Genomic DNA, 17,677 nt, shown 5'->3' on the forward strand with positions numbered 1-17,677 from the left:
AGACATTGTCCTGGGTAGATCTGCAGCATCCTGTGCTGACTTAAGAGGATAAGGAGGGGAGTGGAGGGCTGAGAACGTCTGGACAATCCATCCTCCCATCTTCTGCAACCTCTCACCCTTCCACCCCATCCCAGGAATGACTCCAGGAGGGAACACCTTATTCCAGGTGGCTTTCCCAGAAGGATGCTCCAGCCAGACCAAGGGAATGTACTGTCTTTCAGAAAGAGCTGCAGAATGGCTATTCCTCCTGGAGAAGTTCACAGAAGAAAGTCACGTATTTCTCCTCCTTCCAACTTCTCTGGCCGCAGACAAGAGGGAGAACTGGGAAAGGCCGTCTGGATGTGATATCCAGTGCTAGCACAGTGGGATGCACAAACCAGGGCATGGCCCATCTCGTTTTCATAGGGAGGGTGAGGAATACCATCTCTCCTGCCCAGATTTTGTCTTACCCAGATGGGCTAGGAGAACTGCTGTATGGAGGGGAAGGAGAAGGAGTCCTTCCATGGCTTTCCAAATCTGCAGAAGTCACCAGGGAGCTCCTACAAAAGGCAAGTACAGAAAAAATAGGAATCACTAATGCCTTTATACCAGGGAGATGATAGTTACCAGCCAACTCCATAAAGAGTTGAGGCCTTCTGGAAGTTGTAAGTCCCAATGAATCTGGAGAACACTTGGTTGGGAAGACAGATGTTAAAACACGATTGTCCTTGCTCTATGGATCACTGACTACAAGCAGTCCTCGCTTAACGACCACAACTGGTATTGGAATTTTGGTTGCTAAGTGAAGCGACCATTAAGCGAATCCAACCTGATTTTACGACCTTTGTGTGGTTTTAAGTGAACCACCAAGGGCATTAAGCGAACCATGGGGTCGTTTAGTAAATCATGCGGTACCCACTGATTTTGCTTGCCAGAAGCCGGCCAGGAAAGTAAAAAATGGCGATCACGTGATCACGGGGCACTGCGATGGTCATAAATACGAACTGGTTGCCAAGCACCCAAATTGCAGTCACGTGACCGTGAGGATGCTGCGACAGTCGTAAGTATGAGGACCAGTCATAAGTTGGTTTTTTCAGCACCGTCGTAAGTCCGAGCCACCACTAAACAAATGGTTGTTAAGCGAGGACTACCTACACACAGAAGTCACAGAAGAATCCTCTGTGGTTTGAGCTTGCATTTCAGGGCTGAAGTACATATTCATACTATTTATATCTTTATTAAATGTTGAAATCCTCCTTTCGTTGTTTATTTTAAGGGCACTAATCTGGTTATTTATGCATTTATTTATTTATTCGGTTGCAACACTGCTCCAAGGTGTGTTGGATGAAGCTGAACGCAGACCCCCCCACAGCCAGGAGCCACTTAACCTTTTGCTCATTCCAATTAAAAACACTGAAAAGAAAAGTAGAAGGGTTTTTATTTTTTTCTCCTTACCCGCTCCCCATCAGACTGTCCTGGATCGGTTTCCCTGCAGTAGCCTCCACAGCTATATCACCTAAAATCAAAAGAAAAAAAAAAGAGGGGGGGGTTTAAAAAAAGGTGCATTTCATATCCACGTTGCAAAACGGCACACAAATACCTACATGCAGTAAGTCAGACTTTTTCAGGGCAGAAGTAAGGCTTCTGTCAACAGCTAATAGTCACTAAGCTCCGAGGCTGAGAAACAGAAGGCTAAATATCCATCAAACCGTGGGAAAAATAGGAAAAACCAACACAATAATTAAGTTGCCCTGGGGAAAAGGGTTTCTGTTTTATGTTGGCAGCAATCAACTTCTTAAGAGTGGTTTTATCCTAGCATATAATCAAGCTTTCTATCTAACAGGGCTGTGTTCAGGATCTGGGTAGCCTCTGCTGAATTTGAGCTGAAGAAGCTAACAGCATGGTTAACTTACTTTATTTATTTACGGCCCCAGACCAATACAACAGAGGTATGATGTTTAAAATACAGAAACTTGAAACAACTGACAATGAACACAGGGCACCGACAACTTCTGCGAGGCATAGCCATTGCTGGAAATTTGGCAACCTTTTATTTATTTATCAAATTTTATCACCACCCATCTCCCCCCAGAGGAGGGACTCTGGGCTGTTAGGGTTAGCCTTTTCAGTAGTTTGGTGTGGAGGATTGGTTTGCTTTCTGGGCAGAAGAGAGCATGGTTGCCTCTGACGTAGGATGGAGCTTAAATTTGCAAAACCAAGTTTTGTTCAAGGCAGGCATTGCGCCACACATCTGTCCCCAGCAGGGCAGAAGGACTGTGCAACAAAACACGCATCTCTTCAACATGGACATTTACAACAATTCAGTTTGCCCAACAGCGGACAGAAGTCGTTTGCCCAAGCTTGGTCATCAACCATCTTTTACTTTGAAACATCAAGGTGTTCCATGAACTCCGCTGTTTTTTTCCAAGGCTTAATTAAAGGAGGACTTTTTCCTTCTGGTGCTCCAAACTACAAAACTTCTCTGCCACCGGTGCTCCACCCAAGCTCTCCCTGGTTTTGGAATAAAACTCAGCTTACTTGTAAACTGGGCTGGCACCATTACAAAGTCATCGGTGTCACATGATGAATTTTTGCTGCTGCTTCCCGCTGATTCCTTTGACCGGTGGAGGAAAGCGGGGGAGCCCTGCGGGGGAGAGGCTGAAGTCTTCTCCTGGAGATGATGAGGCATCTCACCAAGGGACTTCTCGGGGGAAGAGAGGAGGCCCAGATTGAAAACACAGCTTTGCAAAGGAAGCCTTTGTCAGTCTTCCAGATGCTTTGCTAATTGTCAAAAGCATTCCCATAACATTCTGCCGCAGGGTCCCCAGCTACTAATACACCCCGGGTGCATTAGAAATGTCATGTGTGTGTGGTGTGGGCTCTCTCAAAACAGCTGCCCCAGTCAATCCAGAGGACAACACGGGGACAAAGAAAGAAAAATCCCACCCCCTCCAAAACCACTAAAAATCCAACCCATTCTTTTAAAACCACCTCTTTTGCTCGAAACAGACTCAGATACAAAGAACTTGGCTAAAAACATGCCACCACCGCCACCACCAAAAATAATTTAAAAATAACACACACGTGGCAGAAGTGGGGTCCTATTTGCTCCCAGGATGCCTTACAAAAGACCCATCTCGTAGCACACAAACTGGTCTGGCTTTCTTCCTACACAGTTAAAGTTTTTAATTAAACCTGATCTTAACAATGCTCTTAATAAAATTAGGAAATGGCCAGCTGAGAGTCCCTTCTCTTTATTTTTCCACAGGGGAATGATTTGGGAGCCGTCACCTTGATCCTAATTTCTTACGCATTGCTGCCCATCAAAATGCCACTGGAAACAGAGAACTGGGTGAGTTTAGCATCCCTCAAGTCCCAAAGGGCCCAGGAAGTATTTGTGGGGGAGGGAATTATCCGGTATACTCACGGGAGGTGACGCTAAGTGGGAGGTGGAAGAACTGCTGGAGGAACTCCCTGAACCTGAGCTTGGATAAGAAGGCATTGGCACAGAAGCAGCTGTAGAAAAGAGGTAGGGGAGGAGGGTAAAGGAAAACAAAGGTCACCTTTTCAAGTCTGTCAACAACAAAGCTAAAAACAGAAGAGAATATCTGTAGCTCGGGGCTGAACTCTGGAGCCCTTGGTGCTCTCTGAGCTTGGTGGTTGACTTGCAGACATTTCATGACCCAACTGTCATAGGTAACACCGTCAGTGCTAGTGAGTGTGTGGCTTGCTCCCTGTTTATATACAGTAGCTTGCCCTGCCAGTGTGGGTGTGGCAGGGCACCGGCAAGGCAAGTGCAGAATGTTCTCCCTGGCTCATCAGCGGCAGCTTTTATTTCCACCCCAAACCTGGTGATCGCTTTCATTCACCCAAACCTTTATTTTACCTCCCTCCCACCTGCCTTCTTCATTTTCATTTAAATGCCTGGAATCTCCCCCCCCCCACAACTTTAAAACTTATGCGGAAACTCATATTTTTAAGATCATGCTGTAAACTGGTAAATACAACCAGATTGGTTCCTGGCTGGTAGTTGATTGATTGCTAGAGCTATCCGTATCTTTGTCTAGAAAGCTTGTATCTCTCAATGGCTACTAGTCCAATATTCCAATTAAAGCTGTGCTGAATATGTGGTCTGATTAAAAAACAACAACATTCAATTGGAGGCAAATAAATTGCCCTGGATGAACCCTTTTTCAATAGGCTGCGGTAGACAGTGTGTTTGTGAATGTCATGTTGCTGCACAATCCATTCACCAGCAGCTTCTCTTGGCTTCCGGAAGGAAGTGTTTGCTTGGATTTTTTTCCAGCCTGAAAAATAAGGGCAGCCAGGAAGACTCCAAAACAGTGGAGCAAGCTCCTTCCATCAACATGTAGTCCTAAAGTAGGTTCCAAAGGTGTTCCGTGACATTCTCAATCAGCCCGAGAACGAGATAGAAAAACAGATTCCTCATTTGCTAAGCAAAGAAAACTTTCAGAAACTTGGGAACAACCAATCCCAGTTCTTCTTCTAGCTTGAGGCACAGAGGCAGGATACAAATGTTTTTAATCCAATCAGCTGGTAACCCATACATGGAAGAGGGACAGAAATAGAATAACTCCTGAATTTTGAATTAGAGTGCTGTACCACTGGTTTTTTAAACAAGCAATGCGTGGAAGTGGAAGAAGTCAATAGAATAGGAAGGACAAGAGACCTCTTCCAGAAAATTAGGAACATCGGAGGTAAATTCCAGGCAAAAATGGGCATGATCAAATGGGGGGGAATAGACATGAGCCGCATGGACCTTGCCTGGGGCTTGACCCACTGGAGACCACCGTTCTTTGATCTGAAGCCAAGAATCCTTTAAGGAACAAACAGCATGATCTGCCCATTAATTAAATCCTTCGTTCACCCAACTGCTCATTTGCTCAAGTGCCAAGCTTCTGCTTCTGTGCTTCCTAGCAAAGCAGTCAATATACGGTTCTTTGGCTTATTAACCCAAAACTAAGAAAATGAGTTTTAGACCTCCCCCCAAAGTAATGTTCCATTGAAGATAGAAAATTAGCTTAATTCCCCCCCCACCCCAAATCCTTGGAGATTGATGTTTAATCAATTCACTGCAGTGTTTTTGGTTATTGTTGTTTTCAATAACCAGGTCTGAGAAACGCACTAAGATGGGATTCTAAGATTTGATGCTGCATGGATGGGCTTGAGAAAAACACTAAGGGGAAAGCGGGGGGGAATCAGCCTTCCCAGGTAGACCAGACAGGAAACATGACCAGATGAGCTAATCTTACTTTATTGTGAGGCTACATTGACAGTCTGAAAGTATAAATCTCCCACTGTCTCCTTCACAGCTCGAGAAATGAGGGAGGGTCCCTTCTGAGCCTCCCTCTCCTCTCGTTATGCAGCTGTGGGCTATGCTGTCTCTTATCTGGCCGTTCCTTAGGCAGCATCTCTTCACTCTGTCTCCCAAGGTCTTTCCCACATGCCATTACAGGGAGGCGTTGTTTGCATTAGAAGCAGTGCAGAGAAAGAACACAGCAATGCTCCAATTCACACTGAATATAAGGAGGGATTCACCCAGGGATCAGAAGACATCTTTTGCCCAAAGTCCATTCTCCAGCATTTCCAGGTTAAAAAGGATCATATAGGCAGTGTCTGTCCAGATGTGAGAAGACCCCAAAGTCTAGAATTCAGAGCCAACGTCTGGAGAGGACTACATGGCAAAAGATAAGCTGGATGGGTGGGTGCATATTTTGAGTGTAACCCTACGGCTATCTTCACGTGACACCTTTAACTCGGGTCACTGAATCAGCCTGTTTTCTGATGAGTGAATTCAAAGCTTACATGCAAAAGAATGAATCAAATGGGCTTCCACGATACCCTAAGTTGCAAGCCAAGTTGAATGCTAGCCAAGCTTAGCACGCAAGGGTCTCGTGAAAGCACAACCTGTAAGCAGGCTTCCCATGCACATGGGGGCAAATGTCGTTCCCCATTATGGTATACTTGAAAAAGAAAATACATTTCAAGGGCAAAAGAGCTTAAAAGCTTTCATTTAAAGCTTGGAAGACAGATTTCCATGCAAAACCAGCATTATGAACTCTTAAATAATCCATCTCTGCTTCCTAAGACATATTAACACCACAGGAATGAAAGCTCACTACTGCAAGGATATTGGTGTCACGCCTAACAACTGTTTTGAGAACAGGCACCATTAATAAAGTCATCACCAGCATCTGTAGCTTTGGATTTCATTTCCCAATGACTTTACAAGTTACAATTTCCCTACCATTCTAGGTAAAGAATCAGACAGGCTGTAGTGCACAAAAGCTTATCATCACCTTGAATCTACTAAAAAAATAAATCTCAAGACTCTGTTGACTTGAAAAACACTGATCTGAATGGGTAAAATTACAAAAAGTTGACCAGAACATGCCATGGACTTAACTCACATTTCTTTATAGACATATGCCCCTTTCCTAGACTCCCTAAAAAAAAAAACACACCATCAGTTCTTAGGACACATGGCCAGCTTACCCCTTTTCTTTGGGGAGGGAGCAAAATGCAGCTCCAGAATCAAAACACATCTAAATCAGATGTTTTTTTTCCTCTTTTGTTTTATTTTCCTTTTAGAATTTAAAACATACAGGGCTCAGTTTACACAAATACATAAATATACAAATGTATAACAAAAACAATTATCAGCCAAATAAACAAACAAAATACAGTGTATCTTTTTAAATATATATACAGTATATATATACATGTATATAAAAAACAGGGTCAAAGTTAGCAAAACAAATAAAAAAAACACACACACAGAGAGAGAGAGGACATTTTAGAATTGAAAGGAAGATCTTGCAAGATGTCCTGATACTTGCTAACAAATTTTTCACATTTTAATGCTAGAGTTAAAAAACTCTGGTCCTCATATGTGTCATGAGCACTGATGGTGAGCAGGAGGGGGCCTCTATCCAGGGGGGAAAACGCATGCGTAGCACTGAGGAATTGGGCAGCCATTCAAAGAGACACAGATCAGACCCGCCTTAGCTTTTGGGGTTTATCTGTCTGGGTTTTCCCACGCTTCGTCAGTTTGTTAGGATTCTGCCTTATGTAGCAGCAATAAACACTAGAGACCTACTCCACGTCTCAGCGTGGTTCCTGACTGTTAGGACAATATGCTGGACTATATATCCCTGACTATTGCTCATTTATTTGATTTGATTTATATCCCATAATTCCTCTAACCCAGGGTTTCTCAACCAGGGGTCCGTGGCACCCTAGGATTCCGTGAGAGGCCCCTCAGGGTTCCCTGTAAAAGGTAAAGGTAAAGGTTTCCCTCGACGTAAAGTCCAGTCGTGTCCGACTCTAGGGGGCGGTGCTCATCTCCGTTTCTAAGCCTTAGAGCCGGCGTTGTCCGTAGACATTTTCCGGGTCATGTGGCCAGCATGACGACACGGAACGCCGTTACCTTCCCGCCAGAGCAGTACCTATTGATCTACTCACATTTGCATGTTTTCGAACTGCTAGGTGAGCAGGAGCTGGGACTAGCAACGGGAGCTCACCCCGCCGCGCGGTTTCGAACCGCCGACCTTCTGATCGGCAGCTCAGCGGTTTAACCCGCAGCGCCACCACGTCCCTATCAGGGTTCCCTGGGAGATCATGATTTATTTAAAAAAATATTTCAAATTCAAGCAACTTCACATTCAAGAGGTAAGCTTCATTCTTTATTTTTAGTTTAAGGACACTGTTCATGCACATAGACAGGCCTACCCATGAAACGAATATAATAATTCTGTAACTTCTGGTCTATATTTGGGCTTGAATGGGCAGGGGTTTCCCAACGCCTGAAATATATTTCAAGGGTTCCCCCAGGGTCAAAAGGCTGCTCTAAGATCTCAAGGCAAGAAACAGTTCTCCCTCCTCTGATTTTTCTCCAGAACAACTACCTTCAAGGTAGGTTGGGCTGAGGCAGAATTATTGCTCCACAGGTGAGCTTCCATGGCTGAGGGTGGACTTGAATATGGGCTTCCCTAGTCCAACAATACCTGGAGGACATCAAGATCTCCACCCCTGCATTATTAGGTAGGTAAACTAAAAGATGAGAGTTACAAGGTTACATAGGTGAGAAATGATGTTTTGGTGGGTGACCACCATACAGATGATGCTCTCTGTTCTGTAGCTGGAGATTCTAAGGGTCTGTCCTGACTTGTATCATCTTCTCCAAGTACATCACCCAAGATCTCCTCCACATTCTAACTGCTTTCTAGCTGGAGATCTTCAGAACGTCAATGCCCTGCTCCTCAGAGGCACCTCAAATGCCATGAAGAAAATGCACAAATCTTCTCCCCAGAAGCAGCTTTGGAGAATCAAGTGCTCCAAGACACATCTGCAGGAGGTCATTGAGAAGATGTGTTGACCTGGTCCATTTGTTCAGTCACGGTCACTATTCAACGGTACCTCCAAGGATCTAAAATTCCAAACACCTTTCTTTCTTGAAATTGTTCTCTCCAACACCCAAGCCTGACCACTTCCCAAGAGGTCAGGTTTACAAGTGGACACATAGTCTTTCCCCTCCCAAGGACTTCCGAACAGTAGTTACTCGGTGAGCTGTTCTCACAATTCAGTGAAGAGCGCTGATTTCCTCATCAGTGCCCTAATTAGCAAAGTGTGTGTAGCTTACGACTGTCTTCTGGTCAGTCCACATCGCTGTCATAACTCACTCCTGAAAGATGGAGATGAAAAACCTTCTTTCTCCTGTATTTTGCACTGTAGCATCACTCCCTTCTAGCATGACAGGGGCAGAGCAGCTGTGCCAGTATGACTTTGACTCCCAATTTAAATCCAGAAATGGGATGGACGTGACCTAGGAAGCAGTGGTGCCACCAATACTTGCTGGTGCTGACATTTTCGGGGCCTGGTGTCCCAAGGCATTTGGGCTGATGATGCAGGAGAAAGTGGCTGGATCGTGAGAATCTGTTTCTGGTGGTTGAGGGTTCGCATTTGTGCCTTTAGCGGAGTGGTGTCCCGTAGCTTCTCTGATGCAGTTGGCAATGAAGGGAATGGAGGCCAAGTCAAGAAGATCCTTTCCGGCTTGTGTGAAGATCCCTGCTGGTTCGGCCGCCACAGGATGGGCGCAGATGGTGGCTCTGTTTGGGGTGGCTGCCGGGCTGTTGGCAAGGAAGGCCAAGGTTGAGAAGATCCTTCTTGGCCAACAAATGGCTCGGGTTTGGTCAAAAGCCTTGTCCATGATACAAGAACCATTGTGGCAGGAGTTTCTGCTAGTCTTTGAACGCCCTTGAAATGGGAGCATCCTTTCCGTTTTGGAGCGTGACCGCCTTTCTCTGGCCCACAACCCCAGGGGGTTCCTGCTGTTGAAGGTAAGGACCGAGAAGGCTTGGAGGCAGCCCTAAACCAGGAGAACCTTTTTCTGCCTGCGGGAGTGACACCTGAGTGCAGTTAAGGATGAAGGGGTTCAATATTGAAACAAATGAAGATACAGGAGGCATTCTAAACTCCTGCTTTACAACCGTGATTTTCCTAGAAGTATCTAACACCCTTAAAAACTCCCTCTTATCAAGACCCATTGAAGGAAGGCAGCTTAGAAGCCCCAGTCGAAATGAAAGCAAAAAATACAACAGAATTGTCTTATTACTCCCCACCAATATCTCCCGCTGGCTGCAATTGGAATGTTGATCCAAGGCTCTGTTTGAACCACAGTTTGTCAAACAAGCCAGTAAAAATGGGGAAGTTGAGCAAACTTTAGTACTCGTAAACCCCCTGGAATCCGTGAGGATTGGGGCGGCAGAAAGATTACCCAAACAAATCCGCAAAAATAAAATCAATAAACCTTACCCAGCCGATTCCTGATTTGTATCTTTTCATTTGTAAACCAAACTGTAGCATTTAATTTCCTATTTAATTAATTCAATTGAGTATTTACAGTGTTTATTTATAAATCTATTAATGCACCTGCATTCCCATAGAAACCAATGCCTATCCCCAAACCAACAAACCATGGTTTCAAATGAGGGTTTCTGGCCAGAAACTATGATGTCTTTGGGAGAAGGGTTTCTATGTCATGCTAAACCAAAAATAAATGCGGTGACAAGCAGAAGGGGATTAGGCCATGTTATGCGAATTCAGTGTCTAGGTAAGAGAATAACCCAGAATGCCACTCAGTTCATAAGAACTGAATCCTGAAACTGGACATATCAAGCAGTATCCCAAACTGATCTACTGTTCGAATTGAGCGCAGCCTGTCTCAAACTTTGGACCACATAACCTCTATGCCCCTGCTGGGTGGGTATGAAAAATTGTCTTTCTTCACCCTCTTGAGAGCCGAAAGTTGGAATAGGTTGGACCACTCAACGTTGGATGGAGTTCTCACATCACACTAAGCTACGGTTTACTTAATCAACCACTACAGGTAGTCCTCACTTAATGACCATTTCTTTACTGACAGTTCAGACTTATGACAGTTTTGAAAAAAAAACAACTTTCAACCGTCACAGAGTCCCCATGGTCACGTGATCACAATTTGGTGCTTGGCGACTGGTTCACATTTATGGCTGTTGCAGCATCCCATTGTCACGGGATCACAATTTTCGACTTTCCCAGCTGGCTTCTGGCAAGCAAAATCAATGGGGAACCGCGTGATTCGCTGAACAACCACATGGTTTGCTTAGCGACTGCGATGATTCGCCTAATGGCCGCTGCAAAAAAAGATGGTAAAATCGGGCCAATCGGCTTAATGACTGCTTTGCTTAGCAACCAAAATTCCAGTCTCAATTGTGGCCGTTAAGTGTATTAATTGGGTACACATACGCTTCAGTGTGATTTCCAAATCTCATACAACACGCTAAGCTGAGATGAAGCAAATCACACCATGACTCTGTGTGATGTGTGAACCTGGCCACTGCATATTCTACAAAGGTGACTTTTTAGTAGAAAGAGCACCATTTCTCCTCTTGGATGCATGAAGCAGGAGACCAAGAGAATTTGGCTTGCAACACGTTCCAGAGGCACAACTCAGCTTGTTTGTTAAAAACGTATTTACCAGCACGCCCTTGATGAGGAAACCTCACAGATGCCATGGGTATTTCTCCTTCCTAGAAGTGAGTGCCTCTTATCTCCTTCCAGTTCTGAAAAACCGTTTTGCTGCACATCCGCGATTTTGCATCTCCCTCCAGCAAGTGAATTTCTGTCCCTTTTAAGCATACCTTATCATCCATTACGACAGGCCCAGGTGAGAAAAAGGTAGTGAAAAGGTAGAAACTCCAACTATAAATAAAAGAATTAGCCTAAAGCATGCTTCAAGGACAACATGGCCAATGTAAAATTGCATGAAATTAATCCACTGCTTCCATGACCTGATTTTAAAGGTACGGCAGGAAAGCTTTCTAGTGGTTAAGGCACCAGGCGAGAAACCAGGAGACCGGGAGTTCTAGTCCCGCCTTAGGCCAGAAAGCCGGCTGGATGGCCTTAGGCCAGTCACTCTCTCTCAGCCCAACTCACCTCACAGGGTTATTGTTGTGGGGAAAAGAGGAGGAGGAAGGAGTATTAGGTATGTTGGCCGCCTTGAGTTATTTATGAAAACAATGAAGGCGGGATAGAAAATAATAAATAAATAAATATTCTGGGTAGATAATAAGATCATCAGGTTTTAGAGCATGGAAAGGAGGATCTATGCGCCCATTCATCAGGAGACCCAGATGCCATTGACTATCATAAATGAAAGGGTTCTTCCCCACAATTTAAGAAGGTGAGATCTGGCATCAGTTGACCCATAAGTAGATCTATAACTGGAAAATCTGAACACAGGGGGTCTGTCTGCTCATAAACTAGGAGCTTGAAAGGAATTGTTTTTATCTTGAGCTTTCAAATGCAAGAGATAGAATTTAGTCCTAATAATAGCCAGCTTTCCAATCCATAGAAAGCAAAATCTTCTCTAGGAAGTACTGTATTAGTGGATTGGATACAGCTCTTGCCCCTTAAACACTTAAATGCAGCCTGAAGGGGAAAAACTAGAAATGAATATTTAAACTCCCACTGCTGGCTTGGCTACATGCGCACCTGGATGCCGCACATGCATGTATCAACACAGAAAAAAAGGAAAGAAACTTACATTTTTTCATAGAGGCACTGGCATCCAAGAAAGGGTGGTGGAAAAATTCGTCTACAAAAATGAACAAGAATTAAAATCACTTGCGGTTGAGTCAAATTTCAGTTATGGCCAAGTCTGGACAATGCAGCAGCTTGTATTAACTCTTGGGATATTAAATTCTGGAAAAGGCCTATCTTCCCCCCAAAAATCATTCTCTTTTCTTTTTAATTATTATTATTCCCGCCCTTTTTTAGATATTTTAACATTTGTTAAACTTGCTTCATCTATTTTTTATTTTCTTTTATCAACACACACACACAGACAAAGTAACAATATAATGAAGATCTTAATATTAAGTAATTAGTTCAAGACTGAAACTATTGATCATATAACTAATACTTTGATGTGAATTGCAGTGGTCCTTTCCTTTTTATCATAAACTCAGCTTTGGATGAAAAGCTAAACGATCTTATTTATTTATTGTTCAAATTTTATTACCCTCCATCACCCCCAGAAGAGGGACTCTGGGCAGTTGTGCTTATAACATTGGCATCCTAAATGGCGATTAATACTGAAAGAACATTTATTCTTCTCTTTTTATTTTCAATACTCTTAAGTTTTTCAAATAAGAGAATGCGAATCATGTTTAATCCAATCATATAAGCATTGCTGCATTGAAATCTGCGTTGAAATAATATGCATCATTATTTACAACATTGCAATGTTTAAAAACAAAAAAGGAAACCGAAATCCAGATTTTTTTTAGAAACCTCGTTCTCAATCAGGAGCTGGATTCATGATGTGATTCCAGTTTGTTTTCAAAGGGAAAAGAAAGCAGCATAAAAGAAGTCGGCCTTCCAGGTTTCCCCATCTGGACCCAAGCGGTCAAAAGTCAAAATGCTTCTTACCAAAATCCATGCGGTCTTTGTGATTTCGTTGCAACAGCCCTGACAGCAGTTGTCTCAAATGGGCCGAAGTTTCCCTCGGGATGCTTGAAACAAACACACAAACAAAAGTTTTAAAAAGAATGAATAAAAGCACCACCGTTGGGCAACACTTAGGCAGGATATGGTGCCATTAGGCCTAGCAAAGCAAGGGACGCCATTCTTTTCTGCCCTACGCCTCCCCACTGGTTTGATGCAGCAGCCAGGAAATAAAATGGATTTTTAGAGGCCTTTTTAAAAAAAAATTTAATTGCAGGGACCATACGTCCTTTATTATAAAGGACAGGCCTTTATTTCACAAAGCTGCCCTTTAGATGGATTTAATTTCTTTATTTCCTTGCTGAATTTTCCTTTGTAAAGCAAAGTTATAAACAGCAACAATTACTTTTTTTATATTTACAGGTAGTCCTCGACTTACAGCCGTTCGTTTCATGACAGTCCGAAGTTATGACGGCCTTGGAATGGGCACTTTATGGTCTGTAAAACACTTCTGAGCATCACAAAATGTCGCACTACCCCACCCCCCACGGTCACACAATCACGTTTCGGGCGCTTGGCAACCATCTTGCACTTACAACCGGTTGCAGTGCTCTCTGGTCACATGATCACGTTTTGCGACTTTTTTGCCACTTTGCGGCAAAAAATGCCCATTGGGGAAGCTGGATTCGCTTAACCACCGCCATAAAAATGGTTGTAAAATTGGGTCCGGTCACATGGTGACTCAACTTACAACCACAATGACTTACAATGGAAATTCTGGTCCCAACTGTGGTCGTATGTCGAGGACTACTACCTGTATCTCCTTATGAACCTCTTTCAGATTTGCCCCCTTTTCAGGTTTGTCCTTTATTTTTTCCAAGAAAATAGGGTCAGTGTAATTATAATCAGGCTGTAATCCAAACACTTCCAACGGGGCAGCTACCTTTTGCTGGTGGTGGAGAGAAACTTAAGAGTTCTGGTCCGGTGGTGGCTTTTATTTGTTAGCATTTTAGAGCTCCGTCTCTGATATGGTGGGTTGCATGGCTGAGAAATCTTAGGGTATTTTTTTTGCACATGATCCTGGACTTTTTGACTGCCCCATTTCCCCTAATGCAGTTTTGACTGCAAGGAAAAGAAAAGCAAGCGAGGACACGGGGCAGCGTGGAGCCTGCAAGTGGGCTGTATGGTTAGTGAAACTGACTGCTCTCCAGTGGATTGTGGCTTCTGTGGTTTTCATTGTTTTCATTGTTTTAACCTTTTGGGGGTGATGGCTTTGGCTGTTGTTTGTGTTGGTTTTGTGTTTTTGACTTTGTACGGCGCCCAGAGTCATTTATGTGGGTTGGGCAGCTATATTCTATTATTATTATTTATTTACTAAATTTATCCACCGCCCAATCTTGTTCAACAAGATATACTTTGAGCTGGGGTAGTTAAGAAATTGTTTTGGTTTTTAAGGGGATTTTATTGGAATTTTACTGTGTTTTTATTTGAGTTTTTATTGTATATTTATTCTGTGTTGTAAACCGCCCAGAGTCGGAGGAGATGGGCGGTGACAAATTTGATAAATGAATAAATGCTTTGAACTAATAAATAGAATACAAAGAAGGGAGGATGGGAGGAAGGAGAGCAGAAGGAGGAGGAGGAAAGGAAGGAACGAAGGAAGGAAGGAAAGAAAGAAGGAAGGGGAGGGGAGGGAGGGGAGGAGAGGAGAGGAGAGAAGAGGGACAGGAAGGGAGGGAGGTAGGGAGGAGAAGAGAGGGAAAGGAAGGGAGGGCTGGCTGGCAGGATCAATTAAAATTCCTGCCCAGACAAATCCAGGCAGTGAGGCATTTGCCGCGTAATTTGCCTGCTCAGAAAAGTCCAATTAAGTAACAGCACCATAGCAGCCGGTCTTTCAGACTTCCAAACCAACCTACTCCAAAAAGCCGCCTCCTGCAGTTCACAAATCACAGTGGTTAACTGCTTGCCGGGGCAATAGTTCGGGGTGTGGATCTCCCCTGGTTTTTCAGTCCCCCTCCCTCTCTTGCGGGGCCCTCAAATCCAAGAGAGGCAGAGTTGGGAACCACAGGGTAAGCAAACTCCCCCCCCCCAGCGCTGAATGCAAAACAGAAGCACTCTCACACATCCTTGGCAGCATCTTCCCAAAACCCTCCTGGATTTCTAGGAAAGCCATTCGGTGATTCCTAGAACACGGAGGGCGGCAACACGGCTGCCAGCCAGGCCCAACACTGGCAGAAGAAACAAGAGGGGATTACATTGACAGTTGGAGAGAAGGGATATCACAGACCAGTGTTTCTCAAGCTTGGCCACTTTAAGACGGGTGGACTTCAACTCCCAGAATTCCCCACTGTCACAGACCCACGAATCTCCGAACGATGGCAATGCAGATGGCCATCAATTGCCTTTCTGTTCTCCATGTTCAGACCACGGAGAAACACCTTTTTCCTGGTTGGGGTTTCTCTACCTTAACCCTGTAGTGTTTTTTTCTCAAGCATAGCTGGCTGGGGAATTCTGGGAGTTGAAGTCCTTGCATCTTAAAGTAGCCAAGGTTGAGAAACACTGCTTTAAGGATTTGTCTATAGATAAGTGATATGGGAAGAAGAGATAACTGTTGCATCTTAAGAGAAGGTGATAAGTTACCAAAATTGTTTGTCCTTGTTGTGATGAAGGGGGAAGTCATTTCTTTACACATTTCTTTACTGTATTTTCTTCTCCCTTTTCTATTTTTCTTTGTTTTTTCTCTTCTTTCCATTTTCCCTTTTTCAGTTTTTAATCGTTTTGAATTGTCATCACATTAAATTAACTGTAATTTTTAAATAAAATTACTATTAAAAAAATAAGGTGAGCCCAGTAAAATGTGACCTTGGGAACTTGGAATGCTTGCTTGTTTCATTTTTATTTTGGGGTGGGTGGGAAGGAAGGAAAATAAAAGCCAAGGAACTCGTTACCCTTGGCTGAAATGACTTGATCTGGCCAAGATTTTGGGTCCTAGCTGGCCAACGTTCCTCCTTTTCTCCCCACCCTGCCGCTTAAACTAATTAGACCAGGCGAGGTCAGACGGGGTAACTGAGCTGGCGTGCCGGTTGCTGAGATCCGTCATTCCTAGCTAGAGAGCAGAAAAGGCAAGTTGCCAAGTTCTTGCTAAACTCGCCGGCAAAGCACATGAGGGGACAGGTGGAGATACAGAACACAACAAGGAACAGGCGGTGGAGGGGGGCAGAGGGGCGGGAGAGAAAAGGCCGTCCCCGCAGAAGACTCACTTTGGCACGAGTGTCTTGTTTTTCTCGTAGAAGAGACGCAGGTCTTGAGGACTGCTCGCCTGCAGAGGGAGGGAAAGGAGAGGGTCAGCAACGTTGGGCACCAACCCACCACTTGGTTGCGACACCAGGTCTTGAGCGCAGGCGCCGTGGCGCCAGAAGTGGCCCCACCCCCTCCAAGTGCCCATCAGCGGGCTTTGGGGCATGCTCCCAGGGGGATTTGGGGGGAGTGAAATGGGGTGGTGGTGGGCCTTCACCCCCGCCCCATGTTTGTTGGTTTATTATTTATTTATCAAATTTATCACTGCCCATCTCCTCCCACTGGAGGGACTCTGGGCGGTTTACAACAAAATGATCAAAAAAACAATAAATACATAATAAAATTCCAATATAAAAGTGCACTATAAAACAATTTCACAGAGCTACCAAATACAGTAAAATCCCAATGGCTGCGATCTCATTCAGTCCTTGCATAGGAGGGGCATTTCAAGGCACTGGCCAACCCCAAGCATGACTATTCTCCTCCCTGCCCCAAGCCCAGTGGCAGAGCCAGGTCTTCAAATTCCTCCAGAAGGCCAGGAGCGATGGGGCTAATCTCACCTCTGGGGGCACAATGTTCCAGAGGGCGGGTGCTACTGCAGAGAAGGCCCACCTCCTGGACCCCACCAGATGGAATTCTCTTACAGACGGGGTCCGCAGCATGCCCTCTCTGCACGACTGGGTGGGGCAGGCAGATGTGATGGGGATGAGACAGTCCCTCAGGTAGCCTGGTCCCATGCCATGTTATTGGCATTGGTGTGTTTGGTCTCCACCAAATCCTAAGCACCAGCTGGGTGGGAACAAAATGGCGGGCCTTGGGAAAGCCACTCTGTTTGCAATGACCACTGTTTGCAATATTGAATGTAATATTTGGAAGCGCTCCTGCATTTCCCAAAGCCCTCTGCCGAACTGAATCCAAAGTGGGCAAGACCCATTAATAGCTTATTCTCTAGTCTATATGTGTGTGTGTGTGTGTGTGTGTGTGTGCACGCACACGCCTTTTGAGTCAGTGTTGACTCTTGGCGACTGCCTGAACAAGTCCCTGAAGTTATCTTGGCAAGTTTTCAGAAGTGGTTTGCCATTGCCTCCTTCCTAGGGCTGAGAGGGAGTGACCAGCCCAAGGTCACCCAGTTGGCTTAGGACTAGAACTCACGGTCTCCTGGTCTCTAGCCTGGTGCCTTAACCATGGCACCAAACTGTCTCTCTCCCTCAACCCTAATCTCTACGAAAAGGTTTCAAGCCTCCTTGAATGTGCCACTCTGAATTGTGTGTGTGTGTGTGCGCGCCTTCGAGTCAGTGTAGCCTCCTGGCGACTCCCTGGACAAGTCCCTGAAATTTTCTTGGCAACATTTTCAGAAATGGTTTTGCTGGTACCTCTTTCCTAGGGCTGAGAG

General features: G+C 44.7%; 1 protein-coding gene across 2 annotated transcripts in view; it reads right to left on the minus strand.

Annotated features, from left to right (window-relative positions):
- The window catches only part of ULK1 (unc-51 like autophagy activating kinase 1), a 63,181-nt gene that overhangs the window by 18,831 nt on the left and 26,673 nt on the right, over window positions 1-17,677 (minus strand). For both annotated transcript variants that reach the window (XM_063315895.1, XM_063315894.1), the window contains exons 10-16: window positions 16,248-16,306; window positions 12,973-13,055; window positions 12,086-12,136; window positions 3,407-3,495; window positions 2,518-2,680; window positions 1,435-1,495; window positions 450-539 (exon numbers count right to left, since the gene is read on the minus strand). In XM_063315895.1, the coding sequence (XP_063171965.1) occupies window positions 450-539; window positions 1,435-1,495; window positions 2,518-2,680; window positions 3,407-3,495; window positions 12,086-12,136; window positions 12,973-13,055; window positions 16,248-16,306 (596 nt within the window). The remainder of the gene's footprint in view (window positions 1-449; window positions 540-1,434; window positions 1,496-2,517; window positions 2,681-3,406; window positions 3,496-12,085; window positions 12,137-12,972; window positions 13,056-16,247; window positions 16,307-17,677) is intronic.

Source organism: Candoia aspera, chromosome 15 (genome assembly GCF_035149785.1).
Source record: "Candoia aspera isolate rCanAsp1 chromosome 15, rCanAsp1.hap2, whole genome shotgun sequence".
Lineage (NCBI taxonomy): Eukaryota > Metazoa > Chordata > Lepidosauria > Squamata > Boidae > Candoia > Candoia aspera.